At 51.4% G+C, this 13,077-nt stretch overlaps 2 protein-coding genes across 3 annotated transcripts in view; both read right to left on the reverse strand.

Annotated features, from left to right (window-relative positions):
* Nucleotides 1-4,623: 4,623 nt before the first annotated feature.
* BRK1 (BRICK1 subunit of SCAR/WAVE actin nucleating complex) lies at nt 4,624-5,347 on the reverse strand. The gene is made up of 3 exons (XM_015874587.2): nt 5,182-5,347; nt 5,025-5,107; nt 4,624-4,957 (listed from the first exon to the last, which is right to left on the reverse strand). Exons 1-3 carry the CDS (start codon nt 5,297-5,299, stop codon nt 4,931-4,933), a joined length of 228 nt encoding a protein of 75 aa, XP_015730073.1. The 5' UTR covers nt 5,300-5,347; the 3' UTR covers nt 4,624-4,930.
* FANCD2 (FA complementation group D2) overlaps nt 5,334-13,077 on the reverse strand; it is a 30,201-nt gene continuing 22,457 nt past the window's right edge. For both annotated transcript variants that reach the window (XM_015874585.2, XM_015874584.2), the window contains 11 exons: nt 12,673-12,800; nt 12,261-12,360; nt 11,465-11,587; nt 10,924-11,017; nt 10,357-10,428; nt 9,982-10,020; nt 9,412-9,486; nt 8,324-8,398; nt 6,125-6,271; nt 5,553-5,639; nt 5,334-5,424 (listed from right to left, as the gene is read on the reverse strand). In XM_015874585.2, the coding sequence (XP_015730071.1) occupies nt 5,374-5,424; nt 5,553-5,639; nt 6,125-6,271; nt 8,324-8,398; nt 9,412-9,486; nt 9,982-10,020; nt 10,357-10,428; nt 10,924-11,017; nt 11,465-11,587; nt 12,261-12,360; nt 12,673-12,800 (991 nt within the window). In that variant the 3' untranslated portion in view covers nt 5,334-5,373. The remainder of the gene's footprint in view (nt 5,425-5,552; nt 5,640-6,124; nt 6,272-8,323; nt 8,399-9,411; nt 9,487-9,981; nt 10,021-10,356; nt 10,429-10,923; nt 11,018-11,464; nt 11,588-12,260; nt 12,361-12,672; nt 12,801-13,077) is intronic.

A 13,077-nucleotide genomic window follows, 5' to 3' on the forward strand; every position in this document is an offset into this window, starting at 1 on the left:
CAGCCTGACAGAGCCAGAGCCAAGGCCTGGGGCTCCTTCCCGTTCCTCTGCCCTCCTCGCAGCCCTTCTCACCTCGCCCATCCCTTCCATCTTCCCCCAGGTCCTTCTGCAGGGAGCACAGCCCACAGCAGGCAGTGCAGGCAGCACCGGAGCCGGACACGACCTGCGTCATCTGCATGGAGCCTGTAGGTGACAGCAGGTCGTACAGCACCATGGTGTGCGCAGCCTGCCAACACGCCTGGTTCCACCGGGCCTGCATCCAGGTAGGAGCCCTCCCCTGGCCCCGCGGGCACCGCAGGCGCTCAGCAGCACCAGGCCCGGCTCACACCCACACTGCTTGTGTTTCTGCTGCAGAGAATGGCCCTGAGCTCTGGGTATCTCAGCTTCCAGTGCCCCCACTGCAGAGACAGACAGACGTTTCTTCGAGACTTGCTGACTGTGGGGATCCATATCCCAGACAGGTTGGTGTCTTTCATCCAGCTCTTGAGGTGTGAGGGCACAAGAGCTGTGCCCACCCAAGGACTGCCCCGCAAGGCCTGGCCCTTGGCAGCCATTAACATGGGCCTCAGTGTCATTGGGAAGCTGGAAGCAGGGATAAGGTGGATGGGGATGGATTTCATGGGTTAGTTTTAGTTCTGGGCCAGTGAGCGCTCATCACATTCCCTCCCTTCTCTGGCAGAATTCCAGAATGGGACGACCAACAACGTCTATGAAGCGCTGGCAGTTTGGTATCGACGGTGCCATGCCAGCAACTGCCTTTACCCCTATGGCAGATTGCGGTCAGGAGAGGGGTGAGTGACCTCAGCTGCCCTCTGGGGCTCTGCGTGGCATCGCAGCCTCACCACGGGCTGGGGGAGCACAGACTGAGCACCAGAGCTGTGCCGGGCACTCCCTGGCTCAGGGCACTTTGTCCTCACGGCCACAACCCGTTGCTTTCCACAGGCCCTGGGAAATGCTCTTCTGCAGCTCCTGCACTGTACGAGGGACACACCACCGCCGGCTGATCCGACGAGTGCATAGCAGAACTTGAATGGGGAGTGCAACGCCTGTGCTGGAGAGGGCACACGTTAAGAAGGCAACCAGCCGCGTGATGCTGGGCTGGGGCCAGGCCAGGGCCTCAGGCAGCGTCTCAGAGCGCCTGCTCAAATCATTCCAGCCCGGGACCAAAACGGGAGCAGTTACCACCCCCATGGCTGGAATTTCCATGTGCGTCACCTTCATGCCTCCTTTAAAACAAAAAGGCCCCTTTTTTTTCCCAGCACGCAGCTCAGCTCTTGGGCTGGCCTTGGCACCAACGCAGCCAGCAGGGACTGTCACCACCCCAAGGCTCTACAACCACCAGCCGGGAACAATCGAGACCAGCTAACCGTTCTCGCGTGCTGGAGGCAGCCGCCGTGTCCAGCCAGCGCAGGCACGAATGGAGGAGGAGACTTGCTGGCGTTTACATCGCATTGACGACTTCACGGCCATGAGTCGCTAGGTTGCTCTGGGGAGCACCCATAAATGGCTGCCTGTAGTAGTACACCAGGGGACAGGGCTCGGTGCCATCGACGGCGGCTGCCCTTTGGCACTTGCGTTACAACCTCAGGTGCAGCTAGGACACGGGCCCGTGACAAGAAGGCTCGCTCTCCATGTGCGGCGCCGGGCCCCAGAATCTCCGAACCGCCCAAGAAACGTGATTATGGGAGAGAATGCCCGACGAAGCGACAGCGCCGAGCAGGCAGAGGACAAGCCCAGGGTGCGCTCAGAGCTGGCGCTACACCAACAGCGGCAAGCACCGGGGTCCTCCGAGGGGCTTCACAGAACAGCCCACAGAAGCCCATCCAGAATCCAGCGCAGGGCCGGACAAGGGCGCTCGCCTCAATCCATCGTCGGGCTGCGGAGACCGACAGCCGGCCCCGAAGACGCCGCACGAGCCGGTCCAGGCGGCGAGGGCCAGACCAGGGCCAGAGCCGCTCCCGGGTACCACGTCGGGCCCAGCACATCACCAGCCGGCCCTGCTGATGCCACGGGAGTAGCAGCGTGCAGCCTACGGTGCTGGCACCGTGTATTATTATAATATTTATTTATATAGTTTATTTTATAATATTCTATAATATTATTTATTTATTTATTATTATTATACATATGTTTATTATATCCCTTAATAAATTTCCCCACCCTATTTCTGTGTCATGTTTGGCTTTGTTATAAATCACTCGCAATGTCAATAGTACCGTGCAGTGTAAAGGCCGGGGCTGCTCCAGGCGCTGCCGCACACTGAGTGCGATAAGCAAAACCCATGGCAAAAAGCACTCTGCGATAGACAGGAATGTTTCATCTGTTCCTGTATATCAGTTAACATCACCAGCCGGCCCTACTGATGCTGTAGGAGGGCTGGCTGGTGATGTTAACTTTCTATCCAATGTCATCTGAATCCATCGCAATAAAACTTAATTCCTTCATGCCACTGTCAGTTTTGGTCTTCTCTGCCTTTCCCGAGGTGGGCAGCTTTAGGGGAGCCAGAATCCATTGAGGTGCTCCAGAACCACACAGATGTGGCACTGAGGGACACAGGCAGTGGGCTGGTGGGGAGGACAGACTTGATGACCTTGGGGCTCTTTACGAGTCCTAATTCCATGACACAAGTATCCAACGGGTTTTGGATACATATTTACCCACTTTCACTACTACTCACACGGATGTCAATGCAAAGTCAGCCTTAGTTTATGTGAGGCTCCCAACAAGAACACATCCAACACTGCAGTGAAGTGTTGTGGGAACAAAACACCCAGCTGAACCCCTTAGTTCACGTCATGCCAAGCATCTCAATAAGTGAAACCGCTCCTAAACATCACAACCCTCCACACGTGGAAAGAACAAGAGTGTGCTGACTTTGGGCCCCTGACAGCATCCTTGTGAGCAAAGAGCTGCATGGTGCTGTGAGTGGTGCAGGCCGGGCTGTCCTGCCCTGGATGAGCCCCAACGACCCCATTGGTTTTGCACAAGCGCTGTGCAGGCTTTGGAGCAAGTGTCCTTGATCCTCCTCGAGGCATCCTGAGCTCTTTCTGTGCCCATAGAGCCAAGAGATGAGCCTCCTGTGCACAAGAGTGGGGTGGGCTGGTGGCAGGATGCCACACACTTGATCGACCCCCATTAGGGGCCAGGATATGATTTACAGAAGCTTCTGCTCCAGGAGACACCAATGAGAACCTTCTTCTCCTCCAGCCAGGGGGCTCCACCATCAGCTGCAGGCTTCTTGATGTGTCACATCAAGCAAAAACACACAAGGGTGCGCCAGACTTCCTGGCAGAGAGGGACCAGCTCAAAGCTTTGGCGGGCACAAAACCAAGTCCCAGCTCCTAACACTTTGCAGACAGCTTTTAGTACTCAGTGAGTGAGAACCTTTCCATAGCCCTGTGCCCAGCCCTCCCTTTGGGCTGCCAGTGCATCGGCACACAGAGGGAAGCAGACACCACCTCCTCGCACACACAGAGCTGCCCAGAGCTGGGCATTTAGCAGGGACAAACAGCAGCCCTCAGACCCATTCAGTAGTGCTTGAGGTTATTTTCTCTTACAATGCCTGTCTTTCCTCAAAGCACAGCGCTGTAACAGCAGGGCTCTGAGAGCAAGAGGTGCCTAGAGAGCCCTGCTCCTAAATCATGTCTTAGAACGTACTTTGTATCAGAGACTGCAACTTCGTGGCACTGAGCGACTGCAACTTTGTGGCACTGAGCTTAAATCCATGCTGTGTATCTCACTTTTCTTCTACACCAGGCCCTGGGACAAGGCTGTGACCACTAACAGCATGAGGTGCAATGCTGCCTGAGCACCCAGCTCTCCCAGGACCAAACGAAAGCGTGCTTTGAGAATACAGAGAGTTATATCCATCTCCTGCTTCCACGGACTCGTGGCAGGGAAAACTCAGATCTAAGTCCATCTCTTGCTGCAGGACACATGAATTCATGCCAGAAAACTTGAATGTGGATCCCTGGGGCATCACATCCTGAGAGTCCAAAAGTAAGGCCACAAAGAGGGTGAAGGTACCAGAGCTCATCTCAACCAGGGAAGGCTGAAATAGGTGGGATGGCTCTGGGCCACCTCGCCCATACAAACACCTGCAGGTGATGGAGGGGTGCCAGGCTGTCAGTGGTGCCCAATACAGGAGGCAGTGGGCACAACCTGGAGCACAGGAGGCTCCCTCTGAGCATCAGCGAACACTTCTGGGCTGTGGCAGGACTGAGCTCACCAGCCTTGTAGCACCTCCTGGATGTGCAGCCTGACCTGACAGCACGCTATGCCATGGAAGGGTGGAGGGGAGCTGAAGGATCCTGTAGGTCCAGCCCTCTGCCTTGGGCTGGGTGCCAGGCACCAGGGCAGCATCCCATCCAAGCTGACCTTTACTGCCTCCAGGGGCACCCGCAGCTGTCTATGCAGCTGAGATGGCTCAGGGAAGTCTTCTTGCCTTGACAGCAGAAAGCAAAGCTTCCTATGGACAGGGAAGCCATGAGCTTAGGGGAGAAGGCACATCAGGGAGCAACCAGCTGAGGCTGGGGCTGGCAGAGGGGGAACAGCAAAGGGAATGCAAAGGAATCTGGGTGTCACATCGGCACCACGAGGAGCAGCAGAATAACATACCGAGCCTGCTGGGAAGCAACAAGACCTTTACTGCCGCCAACCCCATGGCCTCCCAACAACACGCTGAACGCGAGCGGTGAGTCTGCGGCTCCGGATGCCCACTGAAGAACTGCGATACACGGGGGGTTGGTGCGGGGGGCGGCTTCTTGCTTCTGGCCACTCGGCTCCCGGACAGCAGCAGGAGGAGGATGAGGAGAAGGAGACGTGCGTTGCCGGGCGCTGTACGGGCGGGGACCCCCAGCGGCACTGCGCGGCCCCGCCGGCGGGGGTGGGCGGGGGGCGGGCGGCGGCGGCGGCGGAGCTCCGGCGGAATCTATGTCAGCGTCTCGCCCTTGGTGACCTGCGGGGACATGGAGCGCTCAGGCCCCGCCCGCGCCGCGCCCCATCCCGCCCCGCCGCCCGCTCACCCTGGCCTCGATGTACTCGATCCTCCGCTCCAGCGCCGTCAGCTTCTCGTTCAGCGTGGCCAGGCGGGATCGGCACGACATGTCTGCGGGAGCGGCGGTCAGCAACAGCACCGACCCTCGTCCCCTTCCCTCTCCCCCAAACCCCGGCGGCCCTCACCGAAGGAGTTGAGGAAGTCGGCGATCTTCTTGATGGAGCTGGTGATCACCTCGATGTACTCGCGGTTGGCCCAGTCCTGGTGGATCTCTCGCTGGACCGGATCCTCCTGCACCGACATGGCCGCCGCCGCCGCCCGCGCATGTACAACGCTCCTCCTCCTCCTCCTCCTCTTCCTCCTCCTCCCGCTCGGGCTCAGCGCCCCGCCCCGCCGCTGCCGCTATCGCTGTCCGCCCCGCCCGGCTCCTGCGGCACAGCGCGGTCAGGAGCTCAGCTCTGAGCGGCCCTAACTCAGCTATGAACGGCCATACCTCAGCTGTGAGTGTCCCTATCTCAGTTGTGAGCGGCCCTACCTCAGCTACGAGCGGTCATACCTCAACAGTGCTGTCCACCGAGTCCTCTGAGCCCTCTGCCGAGTCCTCCTCCTGTGCCGCGGATGCCTGGGACAGGATTTCTTCTCCCTGAGCGGAGGGAGAAGAGCTCAGCGATGTGAGAGCCTTTGGGGGGCATCGAGTGGGCCCTTATCTGAAGCACGGGACACACACACTGCGATGGGCTACAGCTGGAGCACAGAACTGCCCACTTCAAACACGTCCTGCTCTGCTACAGCTCTAAGAGTCACCTTCACCTACAGGGCGGTGACACACTGAACATGTTGCCCAAGGAGGCTGTGGATGCCCCATCCCTGCAGGCATTAAATGGAACAAGGAGGCTGTGGATGCCCCATCCCTGCAGGCATTCAAGGCCAGGCTGGATGTGGCTCTGGGCACCCTGGGCTGCTGGTTGGTGACCCTGCACATGGCAGGGGATTAAAACTAGATGAGCATTGTGGGCCTTTGCAACCCAGGCCGTTTTAGGATTCATTCTATGACTCACGTGGCCGCAGTCTGCACAAGCTGAGCCCCCTCCCCAGCCCTCAGTGCCCCCCCAGCACAGTAGTGCTCACCTGCAGGTCCCTGTTCTTCAGGATGCCCACCCAAAACGCCTCCTGGCAGTGGTTGAAGGCCAGCATTGCCTTCACACGGTACACAAACTGTTCCAGGGACTTCTTCAGCAAAGGCACGTGGTTGGTCAGGCTGAGATCCTGGTGAATCTGCAAGCAGCACAGCATGGGTCTGGTTGGCTCCTGCCTAGGCTAAGTGTCTGTACATTGAGGCTCCACAGGCCCAGCAGAGAGCAGGACATCATTGGCAAATGATGTTCTGCAGTAGCAGCTCCAGGGATCGGTGCTAACCCAAGCCATGGCTACACAGGTGGGATGGTGAAATAGCAGCCAGCTCTGCAGGGCAGCAATCAACAGCCACACAGTCCCAATTCACAGCAAAAAGCAGAGCTATGATAATAAGAGCACCAAACCACTTAGCTAGGAAGGGACACAGCTACTTGCTGACAGCTGCAAACCCATCATGTCAGGAAGCTGCCAGGATTGCCAAGCACAGAGAAGAAATAAGGAAGATGTAGAATAAAGCACTGCAATGGCAGTCTTTTCTTGCTCGGTGCCTGATGCAGCTCCTTGATATTAGGTGTGTGGGATGCAGTGTGAACTGAAAAGCCATATCGTGCAGAACAGAGAAGCACAGGACTGGGACAAGAGGGAGGAGATGGAATTGCTGTAAGCACAAAGCAGCTGAGGGAGGGCAGCTCTGCCAGGTACTGGGTGTGATTCAGCTCCGGGTGAACCTGTCTGAGCAGTCTCTTCCTGCAAGGCTTGGATGTGCAACACAGCACGGAGTCATTGCTGAAACAGAACGTGCCAAGGGCCACAAACAACTACTCTGTGCATAAGAATGTTTTGCTTTCATGAGAGTACTCTGCAGCCTTCTAGCATCAGATCCTCCCATTAGCTGTGGTCTGAAATCAGATTAAATTCATTTCTTGGATGAGTTCAATATGCGAAGAGGGAAGCACTGCCTTCCTTCAGCTGCTACCAGCAGGGAAGATGTGAGTACCAACAGCAATCTGTTCTCTGGTCTGCACACAGGCAGGAGCTGGCAATCATTGGCACCAACCAGAACCTACTCAGGAGTGACCTCAGTATTGACAGTGCCAAAAGCACCGCTCTCCCTGGGGACTGAAACCCACTGCACTGCCTGCAGCAACTTGGAGTCTCAACAAAGCACCTTCTGGATCACAGGAAACAGCACTGGGACATCCTGGCCGAGTGCAAAAGCAAATACAACACTGACATTGCAATGACGTTATCCTGCTTACAGGGTGAACTGAGACTTTGAAGTAGGCATGAGGATTTCAGTTTCAAATATAAGAATGGCTTTTTAGCATCCCCAGGGTTTGAGCCAGGTTTCAGTTCACCAGACTGATCGGGCAGGTTCTCCGCCATGCTGGCAGCTGCAATGGTGTGTTCTGCTTTTCAGACTAACATTTCTGCTCCTGTTTGATTCTCTGGATTAAACTGCTAGCAAATCTGGCTAGTGGAGCCATGCTTCACCTGCCTTGGAAAAGCTTGTCTCAGAAATGTGTTCTTGGATCTCTGAGGAGCATGAAAGGAACAAAGCAGCACAAGTATAATTTCTTCTAACAGCATTTTCCACTGTGGTTGTCTCACCTGGGACAAGCACTGGCTGCCCACATTTCAAGCAGGGTGCTAGTCCTCCTTCCTTCCTCCCCTCAGTCTCCTACAGACAGGCTGGCAGACTGGCTGGGTGCCACCAGCACAGTCCTTTCCATTTGCCTTCTCCCCTGACATCAACGTGACAAACCAAGATGACACCTAGAGAGAATTTGGAGTATGGTTTTCTCCTTGTCCATTCTTCTGGCTCACAAGGCTGGCCATCTTTGCCATGGCTTCTCTCACCTATTACCAGTCTGGCAATTGTACTTTATACCAGGTTTCCAGGGTCTTGGCTTGTGTGCTCAGAAACCCTCTTGCAGATGCCAACAACAGAGGATAACAAGAACCTGTTCTTTTGAATAGGGCATGCTAACCTGATCTGACATCCAATCAAGCAGCTTCCAAATCAAATACTTTGGCTTTTTGGCCGTTGACCGTGGCTATTTCACCTCCTCTCAGAGCTCTTGCTATAACTAACACACTGTAAGGCTGCAATTAGAACCTGGCTGTGCCCTGGAAAAACAGGGAAAAGAAAATGTGCTTACAAGAGGAGTCTGAGGAGCAATTGGAACTTACCTTGGAGTGGCCACACATGTGATGGAGCTGTCTGGTGCTCAGCTGCAATGTTTTTAGCAAACTCTGCACATCGTCCTGCAATAAAAACATAGATCAGTAAATAACAGGCAAAGCATTTTTTCCACAAGGGAAAAAAAAAAGAAGGAATTAATGCAAGAGTTTTAGTCTAAATAAACCTTTTAGAGGTAAAATTCAAAAATCATTAGATGAACAGGATGAACCACAGGAGAACTGCAATGTGCACATGGCAACTAGAGTAGGACCACACATCACCGCCTATCAATGAAAGCAATTAGGGGCAATTAGGATCAAGACAATCTTGTTGCATCTTGCCTGAGTACCATCTTCTAAAGCAGAGGAACTGGAAGGAGAGTATGCAATGCTGTTAGATTGTGGTATTGGAAACAAGTCCAGCATGAACTCTGGGCAACAATCCTTTTTACTGAGTGAATTATGAGGCATTTCCTATCATGCAGCAAGTATTCTTTCTGATAACCTTATTCCCCCAAATATCTGGAGAACAGATCTCCAGTTTGCTATAGAAAAGGTTATTTCTTAGAGAGCTGGATGAGATGTGAAGGCTAAGCAATAAACCCAAAAGTCTCACTGACAAAGGGGCATTGCCTTGCAACAAAGCAAGGGGACTCGGACTGTTCTTGTCTATCACATGGGTGCACCAAGGTTGGTCTGCACCCACAGATGTTGAACTATTCAAAGTTGCAAGAACTTTGTGCACAAACACTGTCTCTCCAGACTGCAAATCCTCACCAAGCTGGGTGCTGAACGTGACCTTCCCACTCTGTGAGGGACCCCTCTGTGCTGATGGTATTTGGAGGAGGAGGAGGAGGTTGAAAGGGTTTCCTCTGCTATCAGCAAAGCCATCCAGCTTTGCCAAAGGTTCTTGGCAAGCTGGGAAATGCTGTTTGCTGAGCAAGTACTGGACAGGCTGGAGAAACAGAATGCAGCACAGCTGGAGACATCAGACACACTGGTCATTAAGTGCTACAAGTGTTATGCCAACGTGTTATAGCAAGCATTAGTCATGCTTCCCAGATGGGTCCAGACAGTTCTCTTTCCAAAGCACTTACCCGATGTTTTTTAAAGCTGTGGTCCAGGAGAGGCATGGCAAGCTTCAGGAATGCTTCTACAAAGAGACGGCCATACTACCAAAAAAGAGCAATATTTTAAAAGGCAAGTTTAAATTTCTTCTCAAAGAACCATCAGGAAGTCAGGTAAGATAGCCACACATTCTTTCAAGCTACCCTGCAGACTCCTGTTGCTCAGTAGAAGACTATTCTGAAATACACAGGCTCAGTAAGGGTTCTCACTTGAATCACTGACAGGCTAAACATACACGGTCTCATAGTTGTACACAACCCTCTTACCAGCAAACTGGCAATAGAATTTAACTAAATAAAATTAAAGTGTCACTATAGAAATCCTAGTCAGAAAAGGAAGAGTTGCAGGGAGATGCTTGGTCTCCCTGGGCTCCAAGCAAATTCTCTGTGGTTAAGCCATTCAAGGACAGCGAGTGGAAGGGTCTAAAAACATAAAGGTATGTGTGCTCCTTCCAGAGAATTCAGTAACTACCCTGCAGAGCCGGAAACAACTCAGAAAAGCTGATGCTTCAGCAGCTCTTCAATGGCGTTCTTGCTTACCTTCAGGCAGATGCTTAGTACAGGCCTGCTGTCAAACACCTATGTGGACAAGAGTTAAAAAAGAGCCGGGTAAGTCTGCAATTCTGAAGGAAATAATGCAAGCACAGCAAAACATTAAAGGTAGCCCTCTGTCACATGCCAGTTGTTGGTGTGTGGCACCTGTTCTAAGGCAACATCCGTTCTCAAGTTTTGACAGGGAGCACCATGCGAGTGCATGGAATGTAATGGTTGTCAGACACAAGTGCTTTGCAGGATGACCACTTGGTCATCTAAAGGGAGCAGGGAGGAAGACCTTTTGCAGTTGACACAAAATCATCTCGGTGATTTGGAAGTTCTTAACAGACCATCATCAGCAGCATCACTGCAGATCCTCACCTTGACCAAGTTAATGAGGATATGGAAATTGCGCACAGCGATGTTCCACTTCAGCAGCTTCTCCAGTTGCACCTGATGGGATGCAAGGGAACAGGAACTCAGGATGGTGCATTTCTACTCACTTTGCTGAATGCTCTCACTGCATTTGCTGTGCTCAAAATGCAGTTATTTTAAAGACAGAGGGACAAAGTTTTACTACAGGAAGATCTATCACAGCAAAACCAATGAGTGGTAATGCCAGCCTCATCAGTACCCACATGTCTTATAATGCTAAAAGTTAACACACTTCCTTGCTTATAGAAGCTCTTAATGTGTGGATTGCTACCCATTTTCTCTTTGTAGCTTCTGATGGATTTACTGGATTTTCAGATGGTGCAAAGCAGGAGCAAAAGGATGCTAGTCACATTTTAACATGTGTATCAGTTTGGGCTGATAAATGAACCTCTCAGCATTTCCCAATCCACATTCAGCAGTAGATTCCTTCACAAGGTGTACATCTTTATTATACCATCCAGTTTAGCTTGGGTCCTTCTCCCCTCTGTGATTCCAGTGCATTTGTTTTCCTACCTCGCTTGAGTCTGATGGTTTCCCAGCTGGGATGCTTTTCACAGAACTCTCGAGCTGAGCCATCATTACTCTGAAGAAAACTGGGAATGTCTGTCTGTGGAGAAAGAGAGAGCAAATCTGAAAGCCATCCACAAGCATCTGGATAAACCTGTCCCTAAAACAACCTGGAAACTTAGAGATTGCCTGACTAGGCATCCATCTTAGTAGGAAATCCCAGGAGATTAAGCCTAGGGCTCGTAAGCATGTATAGCCCAAGCAATCATGCAGATGGAGAATGTTGGACAGTCACTACCACTTCCCAAGTGTAAATTATACAGACACTTTCCTCTTCTTTGTAGCCTCAGGAGCAAACAAGTTTGCAGTTCACAGCATGAGATGACTTTGGTACCTCAAAAGCACACAAATTTCATCTATCCCTAGGTAATCCACACAGTGGTACTAATGTGAAATTATTACATGACAGAATATGAAAATAAATATAAAAAGGTAGAAAATGTCATTGTGCACCTTGTGACATTCAGATGTCCATTGAGGTAATTACCTGCTCAGTGTGGGATATGTAGAAGAACATCCATCTTTGGCAGAGTTGATCAATTCAGGAACACCAACACTGGAGATTTCTTCTATGGCTTTCAATATGTTGTCTGTGTGCTCCAGGTAGACACTGAATCCAAAACAGATTAGTTCATTAGCAAATATTACACAGAATACCACAGTGTGCTCTTGAACCCTGAACTACCTGTAACACATAGCCTGAAATTGTCTGGTTCATTCTTACGGTGAGTACCTTCAGGCTCCTTCAGTACCCTTGGAATCCTATCCAGCCCCACAGATCTGGGTGTGTTCAAGTGGTGCAGCAGGTTGCTAATTATTTCCTTTTGGATATGAAGGGCTTCGTTCTGCTCCCTGTCTCTGTTTTCTAGCTCATGGGATGGCTATCTTGAGGACTATTACCTACTAATAAAGAATGAGGCCAAAGGCAGCATTAAGCACCTCAGCAATCTCCTCATCTCTCATAATCACACTTCCCTGCACATCCAATAGTGAATGGAGACTCTCCTTATCTTTCTTTTGTTATTTATGTACTTACAGAGGCATTTTTTATTGTCTATTACTTTAGTGGCCAAGATAAGCTCCAGCTTGGCTTTGGCCTTTCTGATTTCCTCCCAGCATAAATGCACATTTGTAGTCTCTGTGACCTGCCTGCCCCTTCTTCCAAAGGTCATCAAATCTTTTGGTCCAGAGCAGCCTGCTCAAGGAGAGGTTCTGCTGAAGAAGGCCAGCTGAGAGAAATTCCACGATGTCTTAATGTGCTCTTAATAAGGCTTGAGTCTTACCAGAGCAAAGTATGCAGAGCGCTGTTGAAGTGGCTGCCCTTCTCTCGGTCCCCACCAGGCTTCATCCATGACTGGCAGAGGAACTGCTTTGCTAGTGAAGCTGGAAAAGGTAAGGAATAACTTACAGAAGGAATTGGAAAACAATTTCCTTCTTCCATAAAAAGGCCACGTGTCCAAATGGCTTGCTAAGAGATCACAGCACCATTACCCTTCAGTATGCCTCAACTTTGAGAAGATGGAACACATTTTCCCTAGAAAGCAGTAAGGTCACAAGCAGAAAGAGGGTCAGATTAGACAGTACAAACTTCGAATGAACTCCAAATGAACTGCTCATTCAGAGATGTAACCCAAGGTTTATAAGCAAAGGACAGCACAAAAACAAATCTAGCAGAAAAGGCTCTTCACACATTACCCATTTTCTCTCTCTTCCAGCCAGTCATTGGTTTTTCAGAGACGGCCATCAGGAGCTGAGTGAGGATGAACGCACACTGGAAGCTGGGAATGCTCTGCTGGAAATTCAGTAGGTATTGGAAACTCTCACTGCAGAATGACAGGAAAGCAAAAAGGTGAACAGCATAGACAGGGTAATCTCCCACAAGCACATAAGTGAAAAAAAGAGCAACAGACCGGCTCAGATCCAAGGTCTCCCTATAGACATTTTAACTACTCAGAACCCACTCATTCCTTCTGTGAATCCTACTGACCTGCTTGTTTCAAATAGCACACTTACACATGAGGCCCACAGACTAACACCTATTTTATAATCCAGTAGTTCTATTTTATCAGCTTTGACTGCGCTGCCATTCAATTAAATGCA

Source organism: Coturnix japonica, chromosome 12, assembly GCF_001577835.2.
Source record: "Coturnix japonica isolate 7356 chromosome 12, Coturnix japonica 2.1, whole genome shotgun sequence".
NCBI classification, from domain to species: Eukaryota; Metazoa; Chordata; class Aves; order Galliformes; family Phasianidae; genus Coturnix; species Coturnix japonica.

Coding starts and splice junctions, on each gene's coding strand:
- BRK1 (XM_015874587.2), bottom strand. CDS start 5,299: ATGTCGGTGCAGGAGGATCCGGTCCAGCGAGAGATCCACCAGGACTGG. Junction 5,108..5,181: donor CGACTTCCTCAACTCCTTCG/GTGAGGGCCGCC, acceptor CCGCTCCCGCAG/ACATGTCGTGCCGATCCCGC. Junction 4,958..5,024: donor TCGAGTACATCGAGGCCAGG/GTGAGCGGGCGG, acceptor ATGTCCCCGCAG/GTCACCAAGGGCGAGACGCT.